At 51.2% G+C, this 23532-nt stretch overlaps 7 protein-coding genes across 7 annotated transcripts; 4 read left to right on the plus strand and 3 right to left on the minus strand.

Annotated features, from left to right (window-relative positions):
* Positions 1 to 2290: 2290 nt before the first annotated feature.
* K444DRAFT_616186 (plasma membrane ATPase) lies at positions 2291 to 5886 on the plus strand. Its single transcript, XM_024880877.1, has 4 exons — positions 2291 to 3121; positions 3321 to 3551; positions 3608 to 5708; positions 5778 to 5886. The coding sequence occupies exons 1-4, from the start codon at positions 2711 to 2713 to the stop codon at positions 5822 to 5824; spliced, it is 2790 nt and encodes a 929-aa protein (XP_024733265.1). The 5' UTR covers positions 2291 to 2710; the 3' UTR covers positions 5825 to 5886.
* A 1044-nt stretch (positions 5887 to 6930) lies between these two features.
* On the minus strand, positions 6931 to 9150 carry K444DRAFT_645103 (acetyl-CoA synthetase-like protein; the record flags this gene model as incomplete). The annotated part of the gene is made up of 3 exons (XM_024885049.1): positions 6931 to 7033; positions 7091 to 8678; positions 8727 to 9150. The coding sequence occupies 3 exons, from the start codon at positions 9148 to 9150 to the stop codon at positions 6931 to 6933; spliced, it is 2115 nt and encodes a 704-aa protein (XP_024733266.1).
* Positions 9151 to 10551: 1401 nt separating this feature from the next.
* Positions 10552 to 11623, minus strand: K444DRAFT_536217 (uncharacterized protein; the record flags this gene model as incomplete). The annotated part of the gene is made up of 2 exons (XM_024875357.1): positions 10552 to 11370; positions 11492 to 11623. 2 exons carry the CDS (start codon positions 11621 to 11623, stop codon positions 10552 to 10554), a joined length of 951 nt encoding a protein of 316 aa, XP_024733267.1.
* A 984-nt stretch (positions 11624 to 12607) lies between these two features.
* K444DRAFT_594827 (RTA1-domain-containing protein) lies at positions 12608 to 14323 on the plus strand. Its single transcript, XM_024878373.1, has 3 exons — positions 12608 to 13200; positions 13258 to 13506; positions 13571 to 14323. The coding sequence occupies exons 1-3, from the start codon at positions 13020 to 13022 to the stop codon at positions 14041 to 14043; spliced, it is 903 nt and encodes a 300-aa protein (XP_024733268.1). The 5' UTR covers positions 12608 to 13019; the 3' UTR covers positions 14044 to 14323.
* Positions 14324 to 15210: 887 nt separating this feature from the next.
* On the minus strand, positions 15211 to 16362 carry K444DRAFT_616191 (uncharacterized protein). The gene is made up of 2 exons (XM_024880878.1): positions 15730 to 16362; positions 15211 to 15605 (listed from the first exon to the last, which is right to left on the minus strand). The coding sequence occupies exons 1-2, from the start codon at positions 16238 to 16240 to the stop codon at positions 15307 to 15309; spliced, it is 810 nt and encodes a 269-aa protein (XP_024733269.1). The 5' UTR covers positions 16241 to 16362; the 3' UTR covers positions 15211 to 15306.
* Positions 16363 to 16646: 284 nt separating this feature from the next.
* Positions 16647 to 18292, plus strand: K444DRAFT_616193 (4-hydroxyphenylpyruvate dioxygenase). Its single transcript, XM_024880879.1, has 2 exons — positions 16647 to 16976; positions 17043 to 18292. The coding sequence occupies exons 1-2, from the start codon at positions 16856 to 16858 to the stop codon at positions 18179 to 18181; spliced, it is 1260 nt and encodes a 419-aa protein (XP_024733270.1). The 5' UTR covers positions 16647 to 16855; the 3' UTR covers positions 18182 to 18292.
* Positions 18293 to 18627: 335 nt separating this feature from the next.
* On the plus strand, positions 18628 to 19392 carry K444DRAFT_61470 (uncharacterized protein). Its single transcript, XM_024880578.1, has one exon. The coding sequence runs from the start codon at positions 18886 to 18888 to the stop codon at positions 19336 to 19338; it is 453 nt and encodes a 150-aa protein (XP_024733271.1). The 5' UTR covers positions 18628 to 18885; the 3' UTR covers positions 19339 to 19392.
* The last annotated feature ends 4140 nt before the right edge of the window (positions 19393 to 23532 follow it).

Genomic DNA, 23532 nt, shown 5'->3' on the forward strand with positions numbered 1-23532 from the left:
TCGATCTCGCATCCGCGTTCTTCGACGCTTCTAGCTACTGTAGTCTCTTGGAAGGCGTACCTCAGACGCTAGAACGACCGTGAAAATTGTAGTGCTTCTTGGAAAGAAAGTTTGGGCAGGATAGTTTACAGTAGCTGTTGGCTTGGAAATACCTCATAGATCAGATGAAAAGACTGGTCGGAATTCGGAAGGCCAAAGTGGATGGTTCCTGCTAGCGCTGTCTCGAGAGTGACTTGTGTATGGCTTGATTCTTTTTGGGCCCTTCGAAAATTGAATCGAGGGAGTCTTCTTGGTTGGGGTTTTTCGACGCTGACGCGTCTGTCTTTCTTAGTTTTGGACGAGAGCTGGTGACGCCCTCGGAGGTAAGGTGTAGTCCATGAAATGAGGTCCATGTTGTCCCGAGACTCAAATCTCATGATTTGGTGAGTACGAGAACGATGTCGATATCGCCAAGGGATTGGCAAGGAGGGGATGGCTCCGCTTTTGACCTACGGAGCTTATCGTGGAAGACATTGAGGCTTCTTGAGTGTCACGGATGGCATGAGATGTCGAATCCTCACTGAATTCATGTCGCTGCTTCTTCAGAAGGCCCGAAGCTTTACTTGGCAGGTTGTAAATGCCGGTCAGACTACAACCTTCAGACCAGTGGACGAGGCTATTGATGTTTTGGCGAACGTATCTCTGCCCAGCCTTGCTGTCTCGGCCGTCGGCTGATCTGTAGATCCAATGAATGAATGGGATCAAGATGTGCACAGGCTAACGTCCTTGGCGGAAACCCACAAGATGACCTGAGGCTGAGAAGATGCGTTGTCTTCAATAATCATAGGGTCGGGTTCATTTGCGAACAGACCGTAAAGGTTTCACGTTTCAGAGGGGCATTTTCTTTGAGTTTCTCAAGGCCGAAAGGATGGCTGATTCGAGCTTTGATCCCCATCACGTCTTCTTAGGGCAGGGTCATCGCACCTCACTCTTGGCCATTCCATGCCAAGTGGCCGACATGGACAAATCTACGATCCCAATCTCAACGCGTTCACAAACGTCTTGATATCTATGGTCAATCACGCCGCTTTTGTGGAGAACGTGGTTTCTTTTTCCTCGATTCTTTAAGTGGCTATGAGCTAGGGAGGATGTAGCAATGATTGCAGGCCAGATTGGGCAATAAGCTGTCGAGCTCGCTCTCGTGATGTGGTGGCTTGGCTTCTGCTCAGCGACGTTGCAGAGGGACAGCTCAGGTCACACATCCGCGGATACGAAAGTACGGGAGTGACGGAAGCTCTCATCGTCTCCTGCCAAGCTCCGTTTGCAGGATGACGGACGTTGTTGACTGGGGGCAGTTTGGATTAGATCACCATATGTTGTCCTGTCGATTCCTTGATTCCTTGATTCCTTGCACGGCCCGGGTGCGTTCGAAAACCAGCCCGTCGCTGTTTTTAAGTTATCGGCGGCCCACAGAATCTGCCACTCTCAACGACGGAGTCAAAGCAGCGTGAGGGGACTGCCGAGAAGCTAGGTGGGGGGGGGCAAATCAGCGGCCTTCCCGTCGTCGAGCAGCAAGTGAAGCTACTTGCCCCAAGCGGCCAAGTGCCGTGAGGAGAGGAGGTCATCGAGGATCAGAGAGCGTCGCGACCCATGCCAAGGACTGGGAATTGGCCAATGATCGCCGCCACTCTTGCGGGCGTGATGAGTCAGGTCAAGCTGTGATTGGAAGCCAGGGTTATTTAAGAAAATATTGCGCCAAATGACAATGCTCTCTGCAACGCTTCAAATGTATCTGCTCTTTAGCTACAAACTTGGTTCATATTTGAAATGAACAATCGTAAATTACAACCTATAAAACACCCCGTTCATGAGCCAAGACTGCGGTATAAAAATTTCGATCGTAACGACCAGGATCAGCTATCGGAGATGGGGATCATGGCGACATACTCTGAGGCTGGCAATTTTCTGCGGGATATCTTGGGTACCCTATCCTTGTGTGGGGACTGCGCGTGGCCCGTGGCCGTTCACAACGAGGTACCGTACAGGGCATGGGATGAATTGAAGAGACCACCCATGGGGTTGTTGAGGATATGCAGCTCCTTCTATATCACACTCGTGACACATCAAATGCGCTGCTGGAACAGAGCTGGAAGAATCTCTGCGCTCTCGGACCGGGGTCGGAGCTGCAGCAGCTAGAGCTCCCCCGTTTGCTGAAAGTGTGTGCCTTGTAAAACTACAGGGCCAGAGAAGCCAAGCCCTACGTACCTGGGTGCAAATATCTTGCATGTCCTGAGGTCCTCCTAGCCCTGCCCTGCAGCACATCCACGGCCTGCGCTGGATGCGTTCCGCCCAGACGCTCCTGCGGTTCACTTGGTGCAGGCTGACCCCCAAAAAAGCTGGAGAGGGCCCTGTTGTCGAATGATAAGCGAGGAAACCGATAGCTCGTGGCACATGCGCTGCCTCGCTCCTCAAATACCCTCCTTGAGTTCCCTCCCAAGCTTAAGACTTCCTCTACACTCCTCTTCGACCTTCACCACCTTCGACGATCCTGCTCTCCTCCCTCGTCGCGGTCTTCTCTCCGCTCTTTATCCTCAATCGCATCCATCGCGATTAATTGTATTACCTCTAGCCCTTTCCCCGCAATCGTTTGTTACCACCCCCGCGCTGCGGACTGTAACCCACCTATTCATTTCTCGGAGCAGGAAGCAGAGCTTCTCTCCACCGCGCAGCCATGGCGGAACCGGGTGCGACAGGCACGCACTCAGATCCATCCGATAATCCCAATCACCTCAATACCAAGATCGAGTCGGGCAACTTCGACGAGAAGCACGATGCCGCGCCGCCTGCCACGAAACCCGTTGAGGAAGACGAGGAAGACGAGGACATGGACGCTCTGATCGACGAGCTCGAGTCCCAAGATGGCCATGCCGAGGACGACGAGAACGAGGAGGAGGCCACTCCAGGCGGTGGACGCGTCGTTCCAGAGGACCAACTCCAGACCGATACTCGCATTGGTCTTACAGAAGCCGAAGTACACGCCCGTCGCAAGAAGTACGGTCTGAATCAGATGAAGGAAGAGAAGGAGAATCTGTTTCTCAAGTTCTTGGGATACTTCATTGGCCCCATTCAATTCGTCATGGAGGTATGTACTCGAGTTCTCTTTTCGCCCCTCTTCAACTTCCTGCTCCCTGGAGCTCTGCCCGCTGTGCCCGCTGTGCCCGCATGTATTCTCCCTCCACCAAGAGGCCCGCTTGGGTGCGGCTGGGGTGCCTCAATTGCGAGGCGAAAAGACGTGAAACAATCCTCCGAGTGCTCCGTGCTAATAAAAACGTTTGTGATAGGCTGCCGCTGTTCTTGCTGCAGGTCTCGAAGATTGGGTCGATTTCGGCGTCATTTGCGCGCTGCTATTGCTGAATGCCGCGGTCGGTTTCATCCAAGAATTCCAAGCTGGTTCCATTGTGGACGAGCTGAAGAAGACCCTTGCCCTGAAAGCTGTTGTGCTCCGTGACGGACGACTCTTTGAGGTCGAAGCTCCTGAAGTTGTTCCTGGTGATATTCTGCAAATCGAAGAAGTAAGCTCAATGGCCCAAAATCGCGAATGAAATGGCACTAACAGAATTGTGCGTAGGGTACTATCATTCCCGCAGATGGCCGCATTGTTACCGATGATGCTTTCCTCCAAGTCGATCAATCTGCCATTACTGGCGAGTCCCTCGCAGTCGACAAACACAAGGGTGATCAGTGTTATGCCTCTTCTGGTGTCAAGCGTGGTGAGGCCTTCATGGTCATCACAGCCACCGGTGACAACACTTTCGTCGGTCGTGCCGCTGCTCTTGTGAACCAAGCTTCCGGTGGAACTGGTCATTTCACGGAGGTCTTGAACGGCATCGGAACGGTTCTTTTGATCTTGGTCATTTTCACCAACCTGATTGTCTGGATTTCGTCCTTCTACCGATCTAACCCAATTGTCCAAATTCTCGAGTACACCTTGGCCATCACCATTATTGGTGTCCCCGTCGGTCTCCCCGCCGTCGTCACCACCACCATGGCTGTCGGTGCTGCTTATCTCGCCAAGAAGAAGGCTATCGTCCAGAAGCTATCTGCCATTGAGTCCCTGGCTGGTGTCGAAATTCTCTGCTCTGACAAGACTGGTACTTTGACCAAGAACAAGCTCTCTCTCGCCGAGCCCTTCACCGTCCCAGGTGTTGAGCCTGATGATCTTATGTTGACTGCCTGTCTCGCTGCCTCCCGCAAGAAGAAGGGTATCGACGCTATTGACAAGGCTTTCTTGAAGGCACTCCGATTTTACCCTCGCGCAAAGTCGGTCCTCTCTAAGTACAAGGTTATCGAATTCCACCCCTTTGATCCCGTCTCCAAGAAGGTCCAGGCAGTTGTCGAGTCACCGCAGGGTGAGCGTATCATCTGTGTGAAGGGAGCACCACTTTTCGTTTTGAAGACTGTCGAGGAAGACCACCCCATTCCTGAAGAGATCGACCAAGCCTACAAGAACAAGGTCGCCGAATTCGCTACTCGTGGGTTCCGTTCTCTTGGTGTTGCGCGCAAGCGTGGTGAAGGCCAGTGGGAGATTCTTGGTATTATGCCTTGCTCTGACCCTCCTCGTCATGACACTGCCCGCACTATCAACGAAGCCAAGACTCTCGGTCTTTCAATCAAGATGTTGACAGGTGATGCTGTCGGTATTGCTCGTGAAACTTCCCGCCAACTCGGTCTCGGTACCAACGTCTACAATGCTGAGCGTCTTGGTCTCGGTGGTGGCGGAGATATGCCAGGCTCAGAGGTGTATGATTTCGTCGAAGCTGCTGATGGATTCGCCGAGGTTTTCCCCCAGCATAAGTACAACGTCGTCGAGATTCTGCAACAGCGTGGTTACCTGGTCGCCATGACCGGTGACGGTGTCAATGATGCTCCTTCTCTCAAGAAGGCTGATACTGGTATTGCCGTCGAGGGTGCCTCTGATGCAGCTCGATCTGCCGCTGATATCGTCTTCTTGGCTCCTGGTCTCGGTGCTATCATCGATGCTCTCAAGACTTCCCGACAAATTTTCCACCGAATGTACGCCTACGTTGTCTATCGTATCGCCTTGTCCATCCACTTGGAAATCTTCCTCGGTCTCTGGATTGCCATCTTGAACAGATCTCTCAACATCGAGTTGGTCGTCTTCATCGCCATTTTCGCAGATGTCGCCACCCTGGCTATTGCCTATGATAATGCGCCGTTCTCCAAGACCCCCGTCAAGTGGAACTTGCCCAAGCTATGGGGTATGTCCATCCTCCTCGGCATTGTTCTCGCCATTGGCACTTGGATCACTCTCACAACCATGATCGCCCGTGGCCAGAACGGCGGTATTGTCCAGAACTTTGGTGTTCTCGATGAGGTCGTCTTCTTGGAAATCTCTCTCACTGAGAACTGGCTGATCTTTATCACCCGTGCTAATGGTCCTTTCTGGTCTTCGATCCCTTCATGGCAACTGTCCGGTGCTATCTTGCTTGTCGATCTTCTGGCAACCTTCTTCACCCTCTTCGGATGGTTCCTTCACGGACACCAAACTTCCATTGTGGCTGTCGTCCGCATTTGGATCTTCTCGTTCGGTATTTTCTGCATCATGGGAGGCGTCTACTATCTTCTCCAAGACAGTGTCGGCTTCGACAACCTCATGCACGGAAAGTCGCCCAAGAAGAACCAAAAGCAACGATCATTAGAAGATTTCGGTAAGTCATTGCGCAAGAGTCGCATATTACCCCTCGTTTCATACCCCCCTCAGCTAACGTGTTTCATAGTCGTCTCGCTCCAACGTGTCTCCACCCAGCACGAAAAGTCCTCGTAAAAATTGCATGGAGCGCGTCTCGCACATTGCCGATGCGCGCCTGGTGAAGTGGCGTTTCTTAGGTGTGTTTACATAGCCGTTACTCGTCTTACATGTACAGTCTTGACTGGCTTTTGACAGTACTTGGCTCATTACTTCTCTTTCACTCTTCAACAAACTTCCAATCGTGTATCGTTCGATCGCTCTTGGGTGGCAAGGGGACGATAATTATTTGAGTGAGAGCGTTGCAAGATTGGGGGTTTCTGGAGAGAGAAAAGAGAAGGGGCAGGCGTTGGACTGTCGGTTTTTCCGGTCCGGTGTCTTCATACCCCGCATACTAAATTTCCTTGAATTCTTAATAAAGTAAAATCATAAGACTGAGGGCCCTTGTGAAGTGAGACTCGAGGAAGGAGAAAGTGAAGGCTGGGCCAAGGTTAAAAAGACTAGATGTCGGTTACTAACTTTTTCGACGGATCTCCGGCATCGCATTTGACGTCAGCGGCTCCACACGGAATTGATGGATTATTTCTCAAATGAGATGACTTCTCCATCGGATTACTCACGGGATCGTTTGAATCCAAAGATTCGGATTCCTTCGCTCTGAATTTGAAGTCTCATTACATGATGTTACTGGTGAAGACTCTCTCACCTGGCTCGCATCACGTTTAAGCTCGCATCAAACACCGTAAGAGGATGAAAATATCAATGATATAGCAATCTAATCTCAATGTCGAACTCAAGAGGGAAAGGGTGTTTGTGTGTGCTTGTACATTGTCTTCCAATCTTCACCTTTTCATCGAGTCGAGTCAGTCCCAAGCTTCACCCCGCTTGACTCGCTTCCCCTTTCTTTCAAACGTCTGGCACACCCTCACAGCACACTCAGCTCAGGGGCAGATTGCAGGAGGACAAGGACCCAACATCGCCTTTGCTATCTCATTCTATCTACCACACTCCTTTCCTTCCCTCATTCTTTCTTTCTTGCCTTCCTTCTCCTCACTCCTGTCTCAAAACCCAGGATTCAAAATCGGTATTCTATATATACAATGTGATGCAATGCGATGCAATGATGAACAAACATGAACCGATGTCCAACAAACGGCCAAGTACGCAGAAAAGAGAGGTCTAATCTACAATTTCGCCTTCGGCGTCTCTTCAGCGAGTGATTCCTCGTACATCCGATCCAGCTCGGCGCGGAACTTCTTTGCTGTTTGGGGGCGCTTGAGCTTAAGCCTGTTCATTGTTAGCACGTATCTCAGCCAGAAGGCAAGAAAGGGGATAGGGACTTACGTGGGAGTCAAAAGCTCATTCTCAATCGTGAACGGATCAACCTCCAAATGACAATTCTTGACCCTCTCCCAGCTGTTAAACTTATTCTTCTTCCCGATCTTCTCGAGCTCCTGGACCAGCGCCTTCCGCACACGAATATCCTTCGCTGCGGCCTTCACGGCATCTAGATCCTCTGGCTGGATGGTCTTCTTCAAGATGCCGCTGGCGAAGGGCGCAAAGGCTACGGGATCGACGCCGAAGATCGACACAAGGAAAGCTTGCGTGGAGTCGCCGTGCACGTACGCTTGCGCCACGATGTTTGTGTTGGCCATATACACGTTCTCGATCCGCTCGGGGGAGACGTATTCTCCCTGCGCCAGCTTGAGGACGTTCTTCACGCGGTCCACGATCTTGAAGCGACCCATCGAGTCAACTTCCGCGATATCGCCTGTCCTAAACCACCCATCTTCCGTCATGGCTTTCGCGGTCTCGGCTTCGTTCTTGTAGTAGCCTTTGAAGATTGGAGTTCCGCGCAGCAGGAGCTCGCCTCGTGGGTTGGGCGAGTCGGTCACGAGGTACTCCATGTCCGGGACGGACTTGAGGCAAATTTCCACTCCTGCGCCAACGGCGCCGCAGTTTCCGGAGGAGAAATCGTCTTCGTATTGGCAGAGGCCGACGGCGTAGGATTCAGTTAGGCCGTAGCCTTGGACGAAATCGTTTCCGAAGGCAGCACGGAGGAACTGGTGGAGCGTTGGGTCTAGAGGAGCGCTGCCGCTGACCATGCCGCGGGCTCGTTGCAGGCCAAAAGCACTGCGGAGCTTGGGCGTGAAGAAGCGGTCGTAGAGGAAGTGCTTGTTCGTTGCTTGTCCGTGGGGGAGCTTCATGGACGCAAGCTTGGCGTTGATGACATGTCGTCCCATTGCCCCTTTCAAGCCTGGGGCGTCAATTGCGGCTGTTCGGATAGCGGATCCAAAACGGTTGTACAGGCGGGGTACGGAGTTGAATCCAGTAGGGCGGAGGAGCTTCATGTCGTCGACGAGGCCCAAAATGTCGCCGTGGAAATACCCAATGCCTCCACCTGCGGCCAGAACACCATGTTCTGCAACTCGCTGGTAGATGTGGGCTAGAGGAAGGTAAGAGCACAGAATATCGTCAGGCAGTGTATCTGTCTGGCCTCGAGCAGTTGAAGTTCCTCCAACAGCATTTGCGTGGGTCAGCATAACCCCTTTGGGATTTCCAGTCGTTCCGGAGGTATAGTTGATTGTAATGAGGTCGTCAGGTCGAGGCGGCTTCATTGGCAAACCGGATGCAGCTCCCAGCGCCTCAACATCCTTGATATAATGGATTTGAATGCCTGCATCAGCTGCGAGAGCATTCAAAATAGCTGCTTTCGAATTTCCTGGTTGCTCCCCTGCATCTAGAGGGTCTAAGCAGACAATGATCTTCAATGTTGGGACTCTGGAGGCGATCTTGAGGAGGGTCGGGATATGCGGGAGACTCGTGATGACACACTTAAGAGTGGCATGGTTAATGATGTACTCGGTGGTCTCGGGACCTAGGGTATCGTAGATCGAAACAGTAAATAAAGATTGGGACATGCATCCCAAATCTGAAAAAGTCAGCCATAAGGTTCTCCTTCGAGGGTTTGAGAACTCGCCAGAAATCTGCCATTCCGCACGGTTTTGACACCACAACCCAACACCGTATTTCTCTTCTGTGACTCCAATTTTCTTGTGCAACTCAACAATTCCAGCCCCGAAGTTCTTTCTCCGCAACGCCGTCTCCGCATATGTTATCCATTCGTATTTCCCATACGTTTGCGTCACCGGATCCCAGTGCCTAGTTCCCAAACATCTAGCGTTGGGGCGCTTCTTTGTAGAGATCTCGAAGAAGTCGTGGGACGTACGGGCTTCAGGATTATAAGTCTGGAGCAGAGGGCTATCGACGAAGCGCCAGTGTCTGTAGACTGCACTGCGGTCTTCTTTGGCGCTGCCAGGAATTGGGAGCGAGTAGGCCGACCCAGGAGGCGGCGGGGTTTTCAATGTCCTGGCGTAGGCTTCGGGATCTTGGGTCGGGGCCATGATCTCTCGCGGAAGTGAATAATCCAAAGGAGGATTCTACAGAGCTGGAAAAGGTCGGTATCCGCGGACCGTGAAATAGAAGGGAAACAGCGGCTGAGACAGTGGACTTTACCTGGCCAAAGAATAACTTTTGGGCGGCGGATGATCTTATTGAACTCTTCCAATGGATGCAGACAGCGTGAGAAGAAAGAGAGGAAGGGGGGAAGAGGAGGAGCTGCCCGGCATGTGGGTTTTGGATGTCTGGGTCTGTACGCAGCACTTGGCCGAGGCACGCTGGAATCCACGCAAAGCTAGAAGCAGCCTCCGAAGGCCGACCCACCCCCTGCGCCACCGCGACGGAGCGACCGAAAAGGGGCAACTCGTGCTGCTACATAGTACGATATCGCGAATCTGTCGAGACTCGGTGAAGCGTACAGATAGATCGATAGATGCCTCTGCTGATGAATACCCAAGTGTTTTGGCGCGATTCCGCCAGCGACCCGGGATTTCTCCACCGTGGTATTGACTACCGTTCGGCGGCATGGATAAAGGAGCTCCTGGTCGTATTTCACATGCTTGATGCGACGCTTCACTCTTGCTTTAGGCTCGAAAAAAAAAATATGTGGGGTAGAAGAATGGCCGGCCCCGCCTGCCAAGCTCGGCGCTCGTGCATGTCAGAATGCTATCCAAAGTTCCAAACCCCAGACTTGAGCCTTCAAACTTGCTTCTCTCCTCGTCACATGTCTTAAGTCCGGACATTTGCACCCAATGTTACTGTGCAGGTTATCTTCAGGAATGGATGCGGATGAAGAAACGCTTTTGGTTGCGCTTTTCGGCGGATGAGGGGTTGGTGGCTGCTTGGCACCTGATCACCATCTTCCTTCATGCATGTGCTTTTCGTGGAGGCCAAGTTGGGGCAAGTTGGGGCTTGCTTGGCTTGTGTAACTTTACACTGGAGGATGGGATTTATTGTTAAAGATGTCCCTTGTCGGAGCCATTAATCCCTACCTCCATGGGAGCTATCAATGTCCCTAGGACATTTTCAAATGAATCCATTCGCTATTGTACATTTCTATTGTAACGAACGGCCTCTCAGTGAAGCAATCAGCAGGCCATAGCAGTCCCTAAAGTCTCCTTCATGACTTGAAGGCACCATCTTTGTCTCCCGGATCAAATAATTGAGTCCTTCCAATACCGAAAGCGTCCTCTCCATCGATACCTACGACTCCCACCCCAGACAACCTTCCACAGAGCACCGAAGATCAAAATCCCATCCTTTTTGATTATTTGAACCTCTTGACAAATGCTATTCCTCGAATTCAAGAAAGGATCTAGACCTTACAGAGGCCAACTCCATTTGCAACCGAATCGTGAATTCCAAAGCAAGACGATGACAGCTGTCACAGGTAAGGAGTGCTGTGTCTAACTCGGAATCCATCCTATCTCCTCAATTGGCCATCGAATCCATAGTCGATGCTCTTCATCAAGCAGATGGTAGATCCTCGCGATGAGATGAGTAGCCCATCCCTCCATCCACCAGCAAGAGTCCAGGCGTCGGAGACTCACGCAGAAATAGCTGAATATACAGAGGGACTCCTGTGTGCGTTGCCGCAAAAGCTCGAGGAAGCTGTGATTCCCTTCGAACACCCATATGAAAACATCCGCTGGTTCGAAGGTTGGGCCTTGACCAGACCCGGGGTATGTGACGAAGGATTTTCGGAGGCTGTCGATGGCGGCTAGGTATATGGTAACGTCCTGGCGATCGACGGTGCTCCTATTGATGAGTTGATGAAGCTCAGCGAGGGGACTATCTTCTGGTGCCTCTTCTGCAAGAAGCTTCTCGCGCAGCTCATACCGTCGTCGTCCAGCACTGAACATGGGTCCGAGGGACCCGTTAAACAAAATCTTCGGGGAAGTCTCAACGATGAAGCTAGTGCCTTTGACCAAGGCCAACCAATCCGCGATACTATTATCTCCCACAAGAAGGAAGTCTCCTGGTTTGCGAGGAGTTGCTACTGTGAAGAATAAGGTGAGTGCTGAGAAGATGTAAACACCGGTACAATTCTCCTCGTTGATTTCTGTCAGAGCATTTGTCGCTTGACGAAGCCCAATTTGGTGTTGAAGCATGGCTTGAGAGTTGTATAACTCCTTCTTCTCAGGTCGATATCGAGCCAGATGGAGAGCAGAGAGGGCCAGTATGCCACGCATCACAAAGTCGTATTGAAAACCAAGTTGAGGAACCTAGGTGGTGTTAGTACGCTTGCTATCTCGCTAAAACGAAAAAGGCCCATGACGTGAATGCTCAAACCTAACTAAACAGTCTGGCTAAGGAAATCACCGCTGGTAGGAGTGCAAGGCTTACATTTATCTTCCATAACGTTTTCATAGCAGGGTCGGTATGGAGGGTATTAGCGGTTGAGGTTGTGTAATTGTGCAGAAGTTCCAAGTCCAACAAATTCAGCCCTGGGGTTGATTGCACATCGTGGAGGGACATTGGTGTGTCTCCGCTGAAATCCGGCGTTGGCCCACCTCCGGTAGAGCCATTTCGAGGAGAATTGGTCACCTATTTTCGTCAGCATTTGGTATGGGCCAGAGTCAAGGAGTAAAGCTACTACTTACTTGTGTACCTCTGCCCGAATTGCTGGTTCCTCCAATCGACTGTGATATAAAGTCGCAAACTACCGAGTGCTTGACGCAATTGTGACAGCTAGGACGTTGCTCATCGCACTACAGTGAGGCTTGTCAGCACAAAACTCATACTGCCAGATTTCTTGGTTTCCCCTTCAGTTTGAGAACAGGGAGAGGATAGAGACTTGTGCTGGAGAGGAGAAAGATATCTCGGCAGTCAAGGGAGTTTGTAAAACGAAACCGAGGGAGCCAATCAAGGAGAGTCGATTCCAAGGGGATGAAGTTGGATCACGTGCGTAAGTATCATTATCTTCCAATGGACACAAAACATGGAGCAAAGTTGGCAGCACTAACCTTAATCTTCCTCGATTTGCAAGTCCGGCAACCGGTACGAGTCTTCCGGTGCGTCTTTCGAGCCGAGGGCTTTGTATTCATGCCGGTCTGGTGGTCCATTGCTGCAAGGGGGTCGGCCCCAAGCCGAAATCTCCAGGAGGGAGCTCCAGAATTCGCAGGCCAAGCAGGCCAATTGCCAGCATTTGAATCCGAGTCCCAGTACGGAGTACGAGTTCTGGTACGTCAGCGAGCAGGCGAAGCGCTGCGGATTGTGATGGCAGCCTGGAGTGACGGGGAAGAGACTGGGCTTCGCACATTAGTACGTTCGTACAAAACCCGAGGTCGCTTTGAAATAGACACTGTTGCGAGGCTGGCGCAAGAGCTTATTTTCTCGCTTCGCCCGCGCATCTCTTGGCGACCTCATCTGCCCAAAGTCTACGATAGCCGCGCCTATTCTGTTGTCTCTAGTGCCCTTACAAGCCTCGTTTGGGGTATTGGAAACTTCCGAATGCGAATGCGAACATTGTGGTACGAAAGTACGATATACGACGATGCGAGCGAGCTCTCCGCTCCACACCTTTATTTTCTTTGGCTTCAATACTATGCCACAGCAGCGCAATCTGAAAGTTGCCATTTTGCAGTTGATAACGCGTCTTAGCTATTTTAATCCCAGTTACTCGCTTTCCAAGATGTATATAGAGTTGCGAGTTCCCCCTTCAACTGCCTTTCCACCCATCCGACCCCCAGCCACTCTTCGAATATAAACAAAATACTTTCTCTCCATCATCCCAAGACAACCTGGCAGACACTTGACGTTGCTTGATTACGTCCTCCCCAGCATTTCAAACACTTCAAAGCCCCTGGCGATTGCTTGATTACTCTCAGAGGTCTCGAAGCCTTTCACAGCCTCCTAGTGTCTCTTGCTCAACATGCTTTCCTTGATTCAGCGGCTTGTTCCAGGAACGAAGTACCTTCTCTACCATTACAACCCCAATAAAGTCGCAGCCATAGTACTCATTGCTCTTTTCGGCATCACAACGTTTCTTCATATTTTCCAATTGACCAGAAAGAGAACCTGGTACTTTATCCCCTTCGTCATCGGCGGTCTCTGTAAGTCAACTCATCCCCTTTTCGCAATGCCCTAGAGAGTGTCTGATATTTAAACAGTCGAAACAATTGGCTATGTCGGCCGAGCCATCTCCGCAACGCAGTCTCCGAACTGGTCAACGGGTCCCTACATCTGCCAAAGTCTGTTACTGCTCTTGGCACCCGCTCTCTTCGCAGCTTCCATATATATGGTGCTTGGGAGGATAATCGTCTTAACAGATGGAGAAACGCATTCCCCAGTCAGGGTGAAGTGGCTCACCAAAGTTTTCGTTGCTGGAGATGTCATATCTTTCCTAGCACAGTCCGGAGGTAGGACTCCCTGTCCCAAATCCTTTACTTCTGTCGAAGAACATTAAGCTGACACACTTTGTAGGAGGAGGAATGCTAGCCAAAGCCACCAGCGACAGCGGTGTCAAGCTCGGACAGAACATTATCACCGGTGGTCTGGGGATTCAAGTCCTCTTCTTCGGACTTTTCATCCTCGTTGCCGGGATCTTCAACTACCGCCTCCGCGCTATGCCCTCCCTTCGCTCTAAGCAACTCTCCGTCCCATGGCAAAGCTACCTCTTCGTCCTCTACGGCGCCAGTTTCATGATCATGATCCGTTCCGTGTTTCGTATCGTGGAGTATATCATGGGTCAGGATGGGTATTTGTTGGATCATGAGGTCTTCCTTTATGTCTTCGATGCGGCGTTGATGTTTTTGACGATGGTGTTGTTTAATGTTTATCACCCCAGTAGGATTATTAATAAAGGTGAGATGGAACATCATGGGAGGGATTTGGAGTCGAATGATAGTGGGTATGCGATGGCAGATCAGACTAAGAGGATGACACCGAGGTACTGAGGGGTTGGATTTGAGGTTGGAGGGATTGCATGCTGAAGGTGCGAGCACTGTCAGTTGGCAAGGAGGCAAGTGACGGGCTCCAAGGCTCAATGAGAAGATAGATGGGGAATCTGGAGCGGGGAAGTGATGGCATTCAGCGGCGTTTTAAAGGTTCGCGGATTATAAGGGTATTAATTGGCACGACTTCCTTTGTCACGTCATGTTGATAAACTTGCATCGTTTTAGATTATTTCCCAACAGATATGGCTTCGCGGAAATGTAGAATACTGTTTAGACAGGCTTGTTCCTTTCCAAAACAGGATGAAAACTTCCTCGGAGACAAGATCAAGAGACTACTCCTGTAGTTATGAGTTCTACCGAACCCAGAACTTGAATTAGAAGATGCATGAAACATGGCACGGAAGGTTAGCCATGCAGTGAGATGCCAAGATTCCAAGTGAATCGGGTTTTATATGCCAAAATAAGAATTATGTGAGCATACAACGCCCTGCCCCGACCATGGCAAGGTTCCTTGCACATCAAATGTACACATTCTATCTAACATCTCATAGCTGTCCGCAAACGACCAAAAAGCGTTCAAGCTTTCTCCTCGTCAAAGATCAGAAGAACCTTAGTAGTAGGGGTTTCACCACTCGAACCACCCCTGCGAACGGAGAAAACCAAACTTATTGAAGTTGATTGACGTTGTTCACGGAAAAAATTCGGTTCTCCTGGTTTCTCTACTAGTGTTTTGCATTTCCCCCTCACTTCCTACTCTACTCCTTGCTAAGTGATTGAGGTAGGAGGCAAACCTTTTGCCGATCGTTCACATATTTCGATTTAGAACGTTTGCTATTAATAAAGGTTCTTCCGTTAGTCTCCCCATCCACGCTATGGCCTGGATAGAATCCGTTTTGCTGGTTTGGAGATCGAGTAGAAATATTTTTGGGCCGAGGACGAATGACAAGACATGCTTCTTATTGTAAATTAAGAGACAAATCCGACAGTTAGTTCGAGGTTGTCCGATGAGCTTTTGCTATCTTTACTGTCGCTATAATAGAAGATTTGCAATTTGTTGTGGCTTACTTAGGCTGAGGATATACTATTCTATGAAGGCGGAGGTTGGAAGCGAGAGTCACGAGTTCACTGGCCTTTCATGCCGAGTCGGGGCCGGAAAGCTGAAAACACCTCCCTTAACAATAGATTGTTATCCTGAAGACTTCTAATTTATACATCGAGTCCTAACAACCCTGCTTTGAGCCCAAACTCCAATGCCTGAACATCTCACGAGACACCACCACTAGCATATTCCTTCCTCATCGCCTCCCTTACCATTTCCCCGCACAACTTCGCCGTTGGATTCGCACTCACAGCCAACGCTTTCGCAATCTCATTACCATACCTTCCACCCATCATGAAGTCTCTCGATGCGTTCTCTTCAAAGTCAACTACTGACCATTTGGGTTCAGTTCGTCCCGGATCGATTCGAAGTCCTGTGTTTTGTTTAGATAGGTGTTTGGCGGTTAGGTGATATATTGCTCCTCGTTGGGTGTATGCTTGTGAGAGTGTTTTTGCTGCTTGTGCTAGACGGGGTCAGCTTGAATGTTCTAAGTTGAGGTGAGAAGAAGAAGCAATCCGGGGATGTCCCAGATTTGGTGGGAACTTGGGTGAGACTGGAGGATAGAATGACCATGGAGAAGTGCTCACTAGAGATAGCCATGAAAGGTGTTGCTGGTGCGAGCAAGCTAATCGCACTACTCAGGTCGTCAAGGATGGTGTATGACGCAGCTTTTAGATCTTCATCTGAAGCTTCATTGTGCAGAGGCGTTGCTTCATCCGTCAAATTCTCCGAGTTCCCCTTCACCAATATTCCATCCCCATATATCCTCCTCAAAGCTTGGGCTCTGTTGTTCCTCGCACTAGCATAATCGGGGTACTCTTCAACCAGTTCACCCAGCCTTTCAACGCTCGAGAGGTACTGGGCTAATGGATCCGAAACGACTGGCTTCAGGTTTGCAATCTGGAGTTCAACATCTTGCATCGAAGAGATGATAGCTCGTTCTGACTGAGTTACCTTTTGGTAGACAACATCGTCTGTGATGTGGGGGTCTCGAGGAAGTGAAGAGTCGATGAGAACGGGTGCTGAGGGACCCGATTCTGGATCCTTGATTTTTTCGAGGATGAACAGGTCACGGTTTGTGAGAGATGCGGAGGGCATTGTGAACTTGGAGATGAAGATCTGAGATAGCAAAAACCATGAAAAGGCACTTAAGTAATCAGTCGTGCCTTCCTTGAAGGGTAAAGTGACGCAAGGGAGCGAGGAATGTTAAGGTTCCGGACATAGGAGGACTGAAAGGAATTTATGAAGCGTAGCGATTTCAAGATTTGAAAGTAAGCACCTGCTTTGATACTAACTTACTGTACATACGAGCCTTCTAACGTTCATCACGTTACTTGGACGTTGAAAGGCGATTTCTGACGTGGGAGAGCCGCGAGTAGCTGAATGAAGGTGCGGGTATGCGCGGGTACTCTCGGCGACTTCCCTCCTTTCCGCACCTCACTCCAAGTGGAGGCAACATCAAGCAATCACGATCGGTCTGCCAGAACCTTCGTAATCAGTGTACTGTAATCCTGGATGGGATTTGATCGTAGTTTCCACTCTAGAGGCAATTGGATATGTATGTATGAGGTGAGATCCCGCTTGCGCCAAGTTAGTTTTCCTTTCTCTTTGTTATAAATCACCAAGGCTCCCTCAAAGAAAGTGAATAGTGCCATTGTCAGCATTTCTACTCCCTCCAAACCTATTCTCTTATTTCTCCATACGTCACTGGTCATGGCTCCATCAGCAATCACCCCGCCAGTCTTAACTCCTATTTCCTTGACCTTCCCCACGTCTGAGCATACGAATGGTGCTGTACAGGACTTGCCAAACTTCCACGGCTACGATCACATCAGTAAGTCAAACTCTGCCATTCTTGACAGGTTCAGCGGGACTCTTACTGATTACAGCCCCATTACAGCCTGGTACGTTGGAAATGCAAAACAAGCGGCATCGTATTATACTACTCGTCTCGGCTTCTCCACGATTGCATACAGGGGCCTCGAGACTGGAAGTCGACATACTGCCTCCTACGTCGTTGCGAATGGCGATATCAGATTCGTTCTTACCTCACCCATCAAATCACATACCGGCCTCGAAGAACATGACCCAATATCGCCCGAAGACCGAAAGCTACTGAAAGAGATACACGAATATCTCGAGAAGCATGGCGATGCCGTGAAGGACGTTGCTTTCGAAGTGGACAATGTGGAAGGAGTATACAGGCAAGCTGTTGAGCAAGGTGCTGTCTCCGTCGAGTCTACTCGCAGAAGGTCAGACGAGGACGGATCCGTCACCACCGCAGTCATCCGAACATACGGAGACACAACTCACACTTTGATATCCCGCGACTCATATCACGGTGTCTTCCTCCCAGGTTACAAGTCTATCCCTGGCTCCAAGCTCGATCCCCTCCAACGGCTTCTGCCCTTGATCACACTCGAAGCCATTGATCATTGTGTTGGAAATCAGGATTGGGGACAAATGGAAGCTGCTTGCGAGTATTACGAGAGATGTCTTTCCTTTCACCGTTTCTGGTCTGTCGATGATTCTCAGATATCAACCGAATTCTCTGCCCTGAACTCGATTGTCATGGCATCTCCAAACAACGTCGTCAAGATGCCTATCAACGAGCCCGCACCCGGAAAGAAGAAGAGCCAAATTGAAGAATACGTTGATTTTTATGAGGGTGCTGGTGTCCAGCACATTGCGCTCCGAACAAACAACATTATTGCCGCTGTTACAAACATGCGAGCTCGAGGCGTTGAGTTCATCAACGTCCCAGAAACATACTACACCACCATGCGCCACAGATTGAAGACGGACAAGAGAAATTGGAAATTGCAAGAAGATTTTGATGTCATTCAGAAATTAAACATCCTCATCGACTTCGATGAAGGTGGTTATCTCTTGCAGTTATTCACCAAGCCTCTGATGGATCGTCCCACAGTTTTCATTGAGATCATTCAAAGGAACGACTTTGATGGCTTTGGAGCTGGAAATTTCAAAAGTTTGTTTGAGGCTATTGAGAGGGAGCAGGCAGAGAGAGGTAATTTGTGAAGCTTTTGGAGGATTGGATACCGTGACTTCACTCGGCACTTTTAGCATAGCGTTTAGCCTTTCTGTAAGAAAATGAATGGAAGCATACTTTTTAAAAGCTCCCTTTCCTCGGGCCGTGATCATCAATCCTGACCTAAATCTCTGAGGCGGCTGCCCTTCCTCACCTACCACAGAAATGATTCTTCGGGCGGGATCTGGCGTGGAATGCCGCTTGGCTACATACACCCACCAGTCAGTACTCCAAGTTTATTCAAGACCCCATCCTGTCCACTTAATGATCAAAGCACGATCTTCAACATCCCCCTCCTTCCCTCCGAGCAAGCATCTTTCAAAGTCTCACACGGCCTCCTACATTCAAAACAAGTTCTTGCGGACGTCAGCCACGTTCTTAACCACTGGCCATCAACATCCATCCTACAGTAGATCTCAGCCATCGAATTCTCGACGGGAGGCACTTTCTCGGCACTCGTGACGGGTGGCTGCACAAATCTCCGATGACGAGTCTCATGCCCTTACCCGATGCCATGATCCAATTCTTATGGAAGAGGGGGTGGAGAATGGAGACCTGTGCTCGATGGTCTGATCTCCTCCTTTCAGTAAAAGAGGCTTTCACGTTTCATCCTAGTATTGAAGGAAGGCTTGGTGGTATGGTGCGGCGAGTGCGGCTGACGATGCCCCGAATATGCTGAGCAAGGAAACACGAAATGATATCGATCGACGGAGATTTAGATCCGCTGAGATCTGGGGAGTGTGTTAATGAACATGAAACAGTGACACGTACGAAACCCTCAACATCGCACTCGAATAGACTCGAAGGTGCCGAAACAAGCTGTTTCCATGCTGGATTGTACATAGCAGAGGCTGCATCGCGGCAGTGTCAAGTTTCGGAGCGCAGGTTGAGGGTGAGACAACGAGGTCTCCTTCTTTGTGCAGGCTGCTACACGGGTAGCCACAGCTATCGTGCAACTTTGGCTGCAGGAAAAGAGGGCTCGCATGGATTGGGAATAGGGGAAGAGGTTGAGAGGGGAATGAGTCGTGACACTGCTTTTGTGTGTCTTGTTTGGGAAGTGGTGAGTGTGGAGGCAGTGCGGTCCCGGATACAGAGTTGTGATCTGGAAGGTGGCCTATTCGTATCACCTGTGAGAGCTCTAAGGTAGTGCAAGTCAACGTGATGGTGTAGTGGCTGCACGGAATGAGAAGGTGCCGGTGGCAATGTTGTGATCGCCATCGGAATCTTTTGTACTTGTCCGTACTGCTGCTGGTCGCTAAAGCTGGTAAACGTTTTCATCGAGATGCGGTGGGATGATCGAGAAAGCTGATCTAGAGAAACACACTGAGAGTTTTGGCCAGTGCTCCAACCTTTCGTTTTGCATTCCGAGACCACCAAGTGATGGAGACGAACAAGCGCAAATGCCCTGGTCAGTGACACCAACCATTCATCCAGTATTTTGACAGCTGTGGCTAAGCGTTATTCGAACAAGGAGGGCTCATCTTTGAGACTCACACGAAGGTGCCGTAGAGTGTGTGCTGCCGCTCTCGTACTGGAAATATGGGGCGGCTGAGATGTAGAAGTGACCTCCTCCGTCTTCTGGATTGACTCGAGGTGTGTCGTCTGACCTTGTTTTCCGAGCATTCCAGCACCCACAACGAAAAACTTCGAGGTGAGCCTTGACCACTGAAAGGCCAGTGTCTCAAGCAGCCCTGGAGTAAACTTCAAAGTAGAAGATGCTGTCCCAATCGGACTAGACTGGAAACCCCATTCTCCATGAGGTGGCTGCTTGGGAGGTTTGGCACCGCAGGGGCGTCTATGCGCGATCCTGCTGGGAAGAGTAGAAGAGCCGCTTAAAATTAAGGGAGGATAGCGTTATTGTCTCCCCATGATCCGGGATATACGAGGCTTCCAACGGATTTCTGACAGCACTTGCATGTTGGTATCGACAAGAAAGAGCCCTGCGCAGTCATCAGCACTCAGGAGTCAGAGTTCCGGTATGCAGGACCCACCACGACAGAGCTGCACTTGCCCCACCACTTGACCTTGCAGCCATGACCAACACCGTCTTTTAAGTGGCAACCTTCTGTTGGCATCAAAATTATCGCGGGTGCGGGGTGAGCAGTTTTGGGCTTCGCTGATTCGATCATTTGCTTTCAGCACAGGCCGGGCCAAGACCAAGATGCAGCACCAATGCACCATCCACGCGCACATCCCGCGGGAGTCAAGGAGTGCTCATCCCATTGGCTGGCCCGGCTTTTGAGAGACACGGGCGCCTCTCAATCTTCCCGAGACAGGATTTCATCCGCGAGTGCCCAGATCTTCCGCCCAATCGTGCGAGCGTACGTCTCGCTGGGAAAGGCCCGTGAAGCTTGGGGGTGACTCTTGCCCTCTCAGAGCGGTTCCAGCGTCCCAGAGAAATGGCGAGCCCAGACGCTGTGTGCGACGTTTCAGTGGATGTATCGCCGGGTTGAGCCAGCAAGTCCCCGCCGCCCAACCCGTGGGAGCAGCAGAACACTGCACTGTGAAGAAGGATGGCCCAAGGTTGGAGAATGAAGATCAAAAATGCGGGTTTGAAGATACTGTAAGGATATCTTGGGAAGGTGAAGACTGAAGAGGCAGAGGTCGAGATCAAGATCTAGATCGCAACGGTTTCGGCATTCGGAGCACAAGGCCTGTTGAGATGCCCTGCCCTGCCCTGCCCTGGCTGCTCCGCCAAAGCTGGCTTGGGCTTGCACAAGCCTTGCATAGAAGTAACATCGGTGATGACCTGTGCATATGGCTCACTAATTCGATGCAGGCTTTCTGCGATCTCCACTGAGCTGCACCCAATCTGAGCCGCTGGACTGTGGGAGGTGCGAGAGCATTTCTGTGGCCCGCTTCTTGGATGACCATGTGGGACGATGGGAAAACGTGGGACAAACGTGAGAAGTGACGATCCGTCGATTCTGATAGTTCATTTTGATGTCTCGTGCAATGGATGCTGTTGAATGGCTTTGATACTTTGAGTCTGTACCATACTAGTACCTCCGTAGTAATTGAGAAGGAACCAGGACAGGCAACCCCATGTGGAGTTCATGACCAATGCCATGGACAGCGCCGGGGAAACATCCCGAGCATGGGGTTGTTAAAGAAAGAGAAAAGGCGACGGCTGGCGAGTGGAGCTGCCGGGATGGAGGAGGTTGCGCGGGTCATTGAACGGCCAAGGGAGGCACCCCAAAACTCGGCCACTTTGTTTGAGCAGCTCCTATTCGCTGGTCATGGGAAAGCAGTAGTCGGAGATGACCATGCCGACGAATAACCGGACCCGTGTTGGTTTCTCCAGCCTCAGTGGCTCACGCTTCTCCATCATGCCCTCGAAACGCGACTCCGTCCCCGGACGTTTGGTTTGAGGGCCTGAGAAAATGGGCCGAGTTCACTCAGTGACTAGTTTGAGAGCCCAGAGCTGAATTCGATTAGCCAGAGAAGTGATAGTTGCCCAGTTGGTGACAACTCGCAATAATACTAATAATTGTGCTTTCGGAGTTGCTGGTTGGATGGTATGCCTGGGTATTATTGTCCGCTAGGCTCGTCTGAGCCCGAGAATACGAAGTAGAAGTCTTCAGCACTTGTGTGGAACGTGTGAAAACCAACTGAAGGCTCCAGCTCAAAATATATTTTAGTCAAAATATATTTTAGCCGCCATCAGCGGTTCCTGCTCTGAGTACCCGTCCCGTTGGCCGAGAAGCTGGAACGTGCCCGTGGGATGTTGATCCCCGTTGCCCCAGTCTCACAGACATCTAAATTTACTTGCCTCCAGTTGGAGAATTGCGCGAGCACTCGGTAGACCCTGGTGAACTACCAACCCCTGAATCGGTTGCGAATACAGTACGGAGCACAGTAATTGGAGGAGATTTCCGCCGCAGGCTGGCCGAGTCAGAGACTGTCAAGAATGGGAGGTTCTGAACGTGTGAAGCCCCTTGAAACTTCATAGATGCCAGCGATTTACTCGTATACACCTGTCTGGCGGGTTGAGAACTTGACACTCCCCCGGCTTGTTCTCGGTACAAGTAGAGCTGGGTTTGGGGGCCTCGTCCGAGCCCGTCCCTGGAGCCTGGACTCTGGACACATTCGAAAAGGAAAGGCAGCGGCGCCACCTCAGGCGGCGCGAGGAGTGGTAATTCTGGTGAGACAGGTTGACAGCCCGAGGACCGGTTTCTCACTCACTACTCAGAGTCCCAGGACTCTTGGCCGAGACTCGCTTCTCCCCACACTCCGTAGTGCCACTGGACCTTTTAGATCCTCCACGTCGAGTCAGATTCGAGGACAGCGGAGCAAAGGCTCATGGCTTTTCAGTTGGGGGGGGGGAGCTGCGGGAGCGAGATCTAGCACAGTACTGTATCTGAAGGGTTGTTGTTGCACAGTAGTGCGTCCACGGAACACCAGCCTTCGGGAAGAGGATGGGGGGGCATGGAGGAGGGTCGCTTCCACGGCAGCACGACCCAGTTTCCACCCGTCGGGCCCACAGCGGCCTAACCTCCTTGGAGCATGGTCCGAAGAATTCCCACTGCAGTCTGCAGTCTGCAGATGACGAGCGGCATGGAATGCGGGCTGGCCACTTGTGGTGAACCCTGGTGGGAACAAAGCCCCTGGTCCAATGCCCACACCTGCAGAAAGCCCGGCCGGAAATGAGCCAATGAACAGGCAATCCAAGTTCCCACGGTTCCACGGCCTGCTGCGCCAACGACGCTCCCAACACGTCCTGGGGCAGTGGGGACGGTGCAGAGGGGCCTGGTCGTTGGTGGCCCTTGAGATTGGGTGGGAACCTGGGAAGCCAGGAAGCCAGGAAGAGTTCAAGCGTGCAAGTGTTCAGCACCCAGCATCCAGCATCCAGCATCCAGCGTCCATCCCAAACCAGGCCATCGAAGCGACCCCCTCCCCCCCAGCCAGCCAGTCGCACTGCTCCTGCCCACGGCCACTGCCACTGCCACTGCCACTTCTCCCAGCCGACACCTCCTCCGTTCTCTTCCTGCCAGAGTACGCTTCTCCCGACACCCATTCGACCCTCGATACTCGTCGTCGACACTTCAGGACGACAGGTCGAACGCACAGCGAAAGGACATAGGCAACCACGTCGACGCTCGAACGGCTCGAGGCCCCGCGATCCCATTGCTCGCTCTCTCTGTGTTCCTAACACAGGCCCCGCCGTAGCAAGCGACCCCGATTTCAGCCCAGTGCTGGTGCTGAAGGAATTCGACACGGCCTCCCCGACAGCAAGGACGAACTATCCTCGCATCGATAAAGGACCTCCACGCTCGTGGGACCTTTGAACCCCTGGTTCCTGAAGTTATCACGACTTCCGACCGTGGAGTTTGAAGTTCAG

Source organism: Hyaloscypha bicolor (genome assembly GCF_002865645.1).
Source record: "Hyaloscypha bicolor E unplaced genomic scaffold K444scaffold_118, whole genome shotgun sequence".
Classification (NCBI taxonomy): Eukaryota; Fungi; Ascomycota; class Leotiomycetes; order Helotiales; family Hyaloscyphaceae; genus Hyaloscypha; species Hyaloscypha bicolor.

What these genes read in the sequence shown, in the direction of transcription:
- K444DRAFT_61470 (XM_024880578.1), top strand. Translation starts at nt 18,886, where the DNA reads ATGATATCGATCGACGGAGATTTAGATCCGCTGAGATCTGGGGAGTGT.
- K444DRAFT_594827 (XM_024878373.1), top strand. Translation starts at nt 13,020, where the DNA reads ATGCTTTCCTTGATTCAGCGGCTTGTTCCAGGAACGAAGTACCTTCTC. An exon ending in CTTCGTCATCGGCGGTCTCT is followed by an intron (nt 13,201 to 13,257) that starts GTAAGTCAACTC and finishes ATATTTAAACAG; the next exon opens with TCGAAACAATTGGCTATGTC. An exon ending in TTTCCTAGCACAGTCCGGAG is followed by an intron (nt 13,507 to 13,570) that starts GTAGGACTCCCT and finishes CACACTTTGTAG; the next exon opens with GAGGAGGAATGCTAGCCAAA.
- K444DRAFT_616193 (XM_024880879.1), top strand. Translation starts at nt 16,856, where the DNA reads ATGGCTCCATCAGCAATCACCCCGCCAGTCTTAACTCCTATTTCCTTG. An exon ending in CCACGGCTACGATCACATCA is followed by an intron (nt 16,977 to 17,042) that starts GTAAGTCAAACT and finishes GCCCCATTACAG; the next exon opens with CCTGGTACGTTGGAAATGCA.
- K444DRAFT_616186 (XM_024880877.1), top strand. Translation starts at nt 2,711, where the DNA reads ATGGCGGAACCGGGTGCGACAGGCACGCACTCAGATCCATCCGATAAT. An exon ending in CCATTCAATTCGTCATGGAG is followed by an intron (nt 3,122 to 3,320) that starts GTATGTACTCGA and finishes CGTTTGTGATAG; the next exon opens with GCTGCCGCTGTTCTTGCTGC. An exon ending in ACGATCATTAGAAGATTTCG is followed by an intron (nt 5,709 to 5,777) that starts GTAAGTCATTGC and finishes CGTGTTTCATAG; the next exon opens with TCGTCTCGCTCCAACGTGTC.
- K444DRAFT_616191 (XM_024880878.1), bottom strand. Translation starts at nt 16,240, where the DNA reads ATGCCCTCCGCATCTCTCACAAACCGTGACCTGTTCATCCTCGAAAAA. An exon ending in ACCTTTCATGGCTATCTCTA is followed by an intron (nt 15,606 to 15,729) that starts GTGAGCACTTCT and finishes GACCCCGTCTAG; the next exon opens with CACAAGCAGCAAAAACACTC.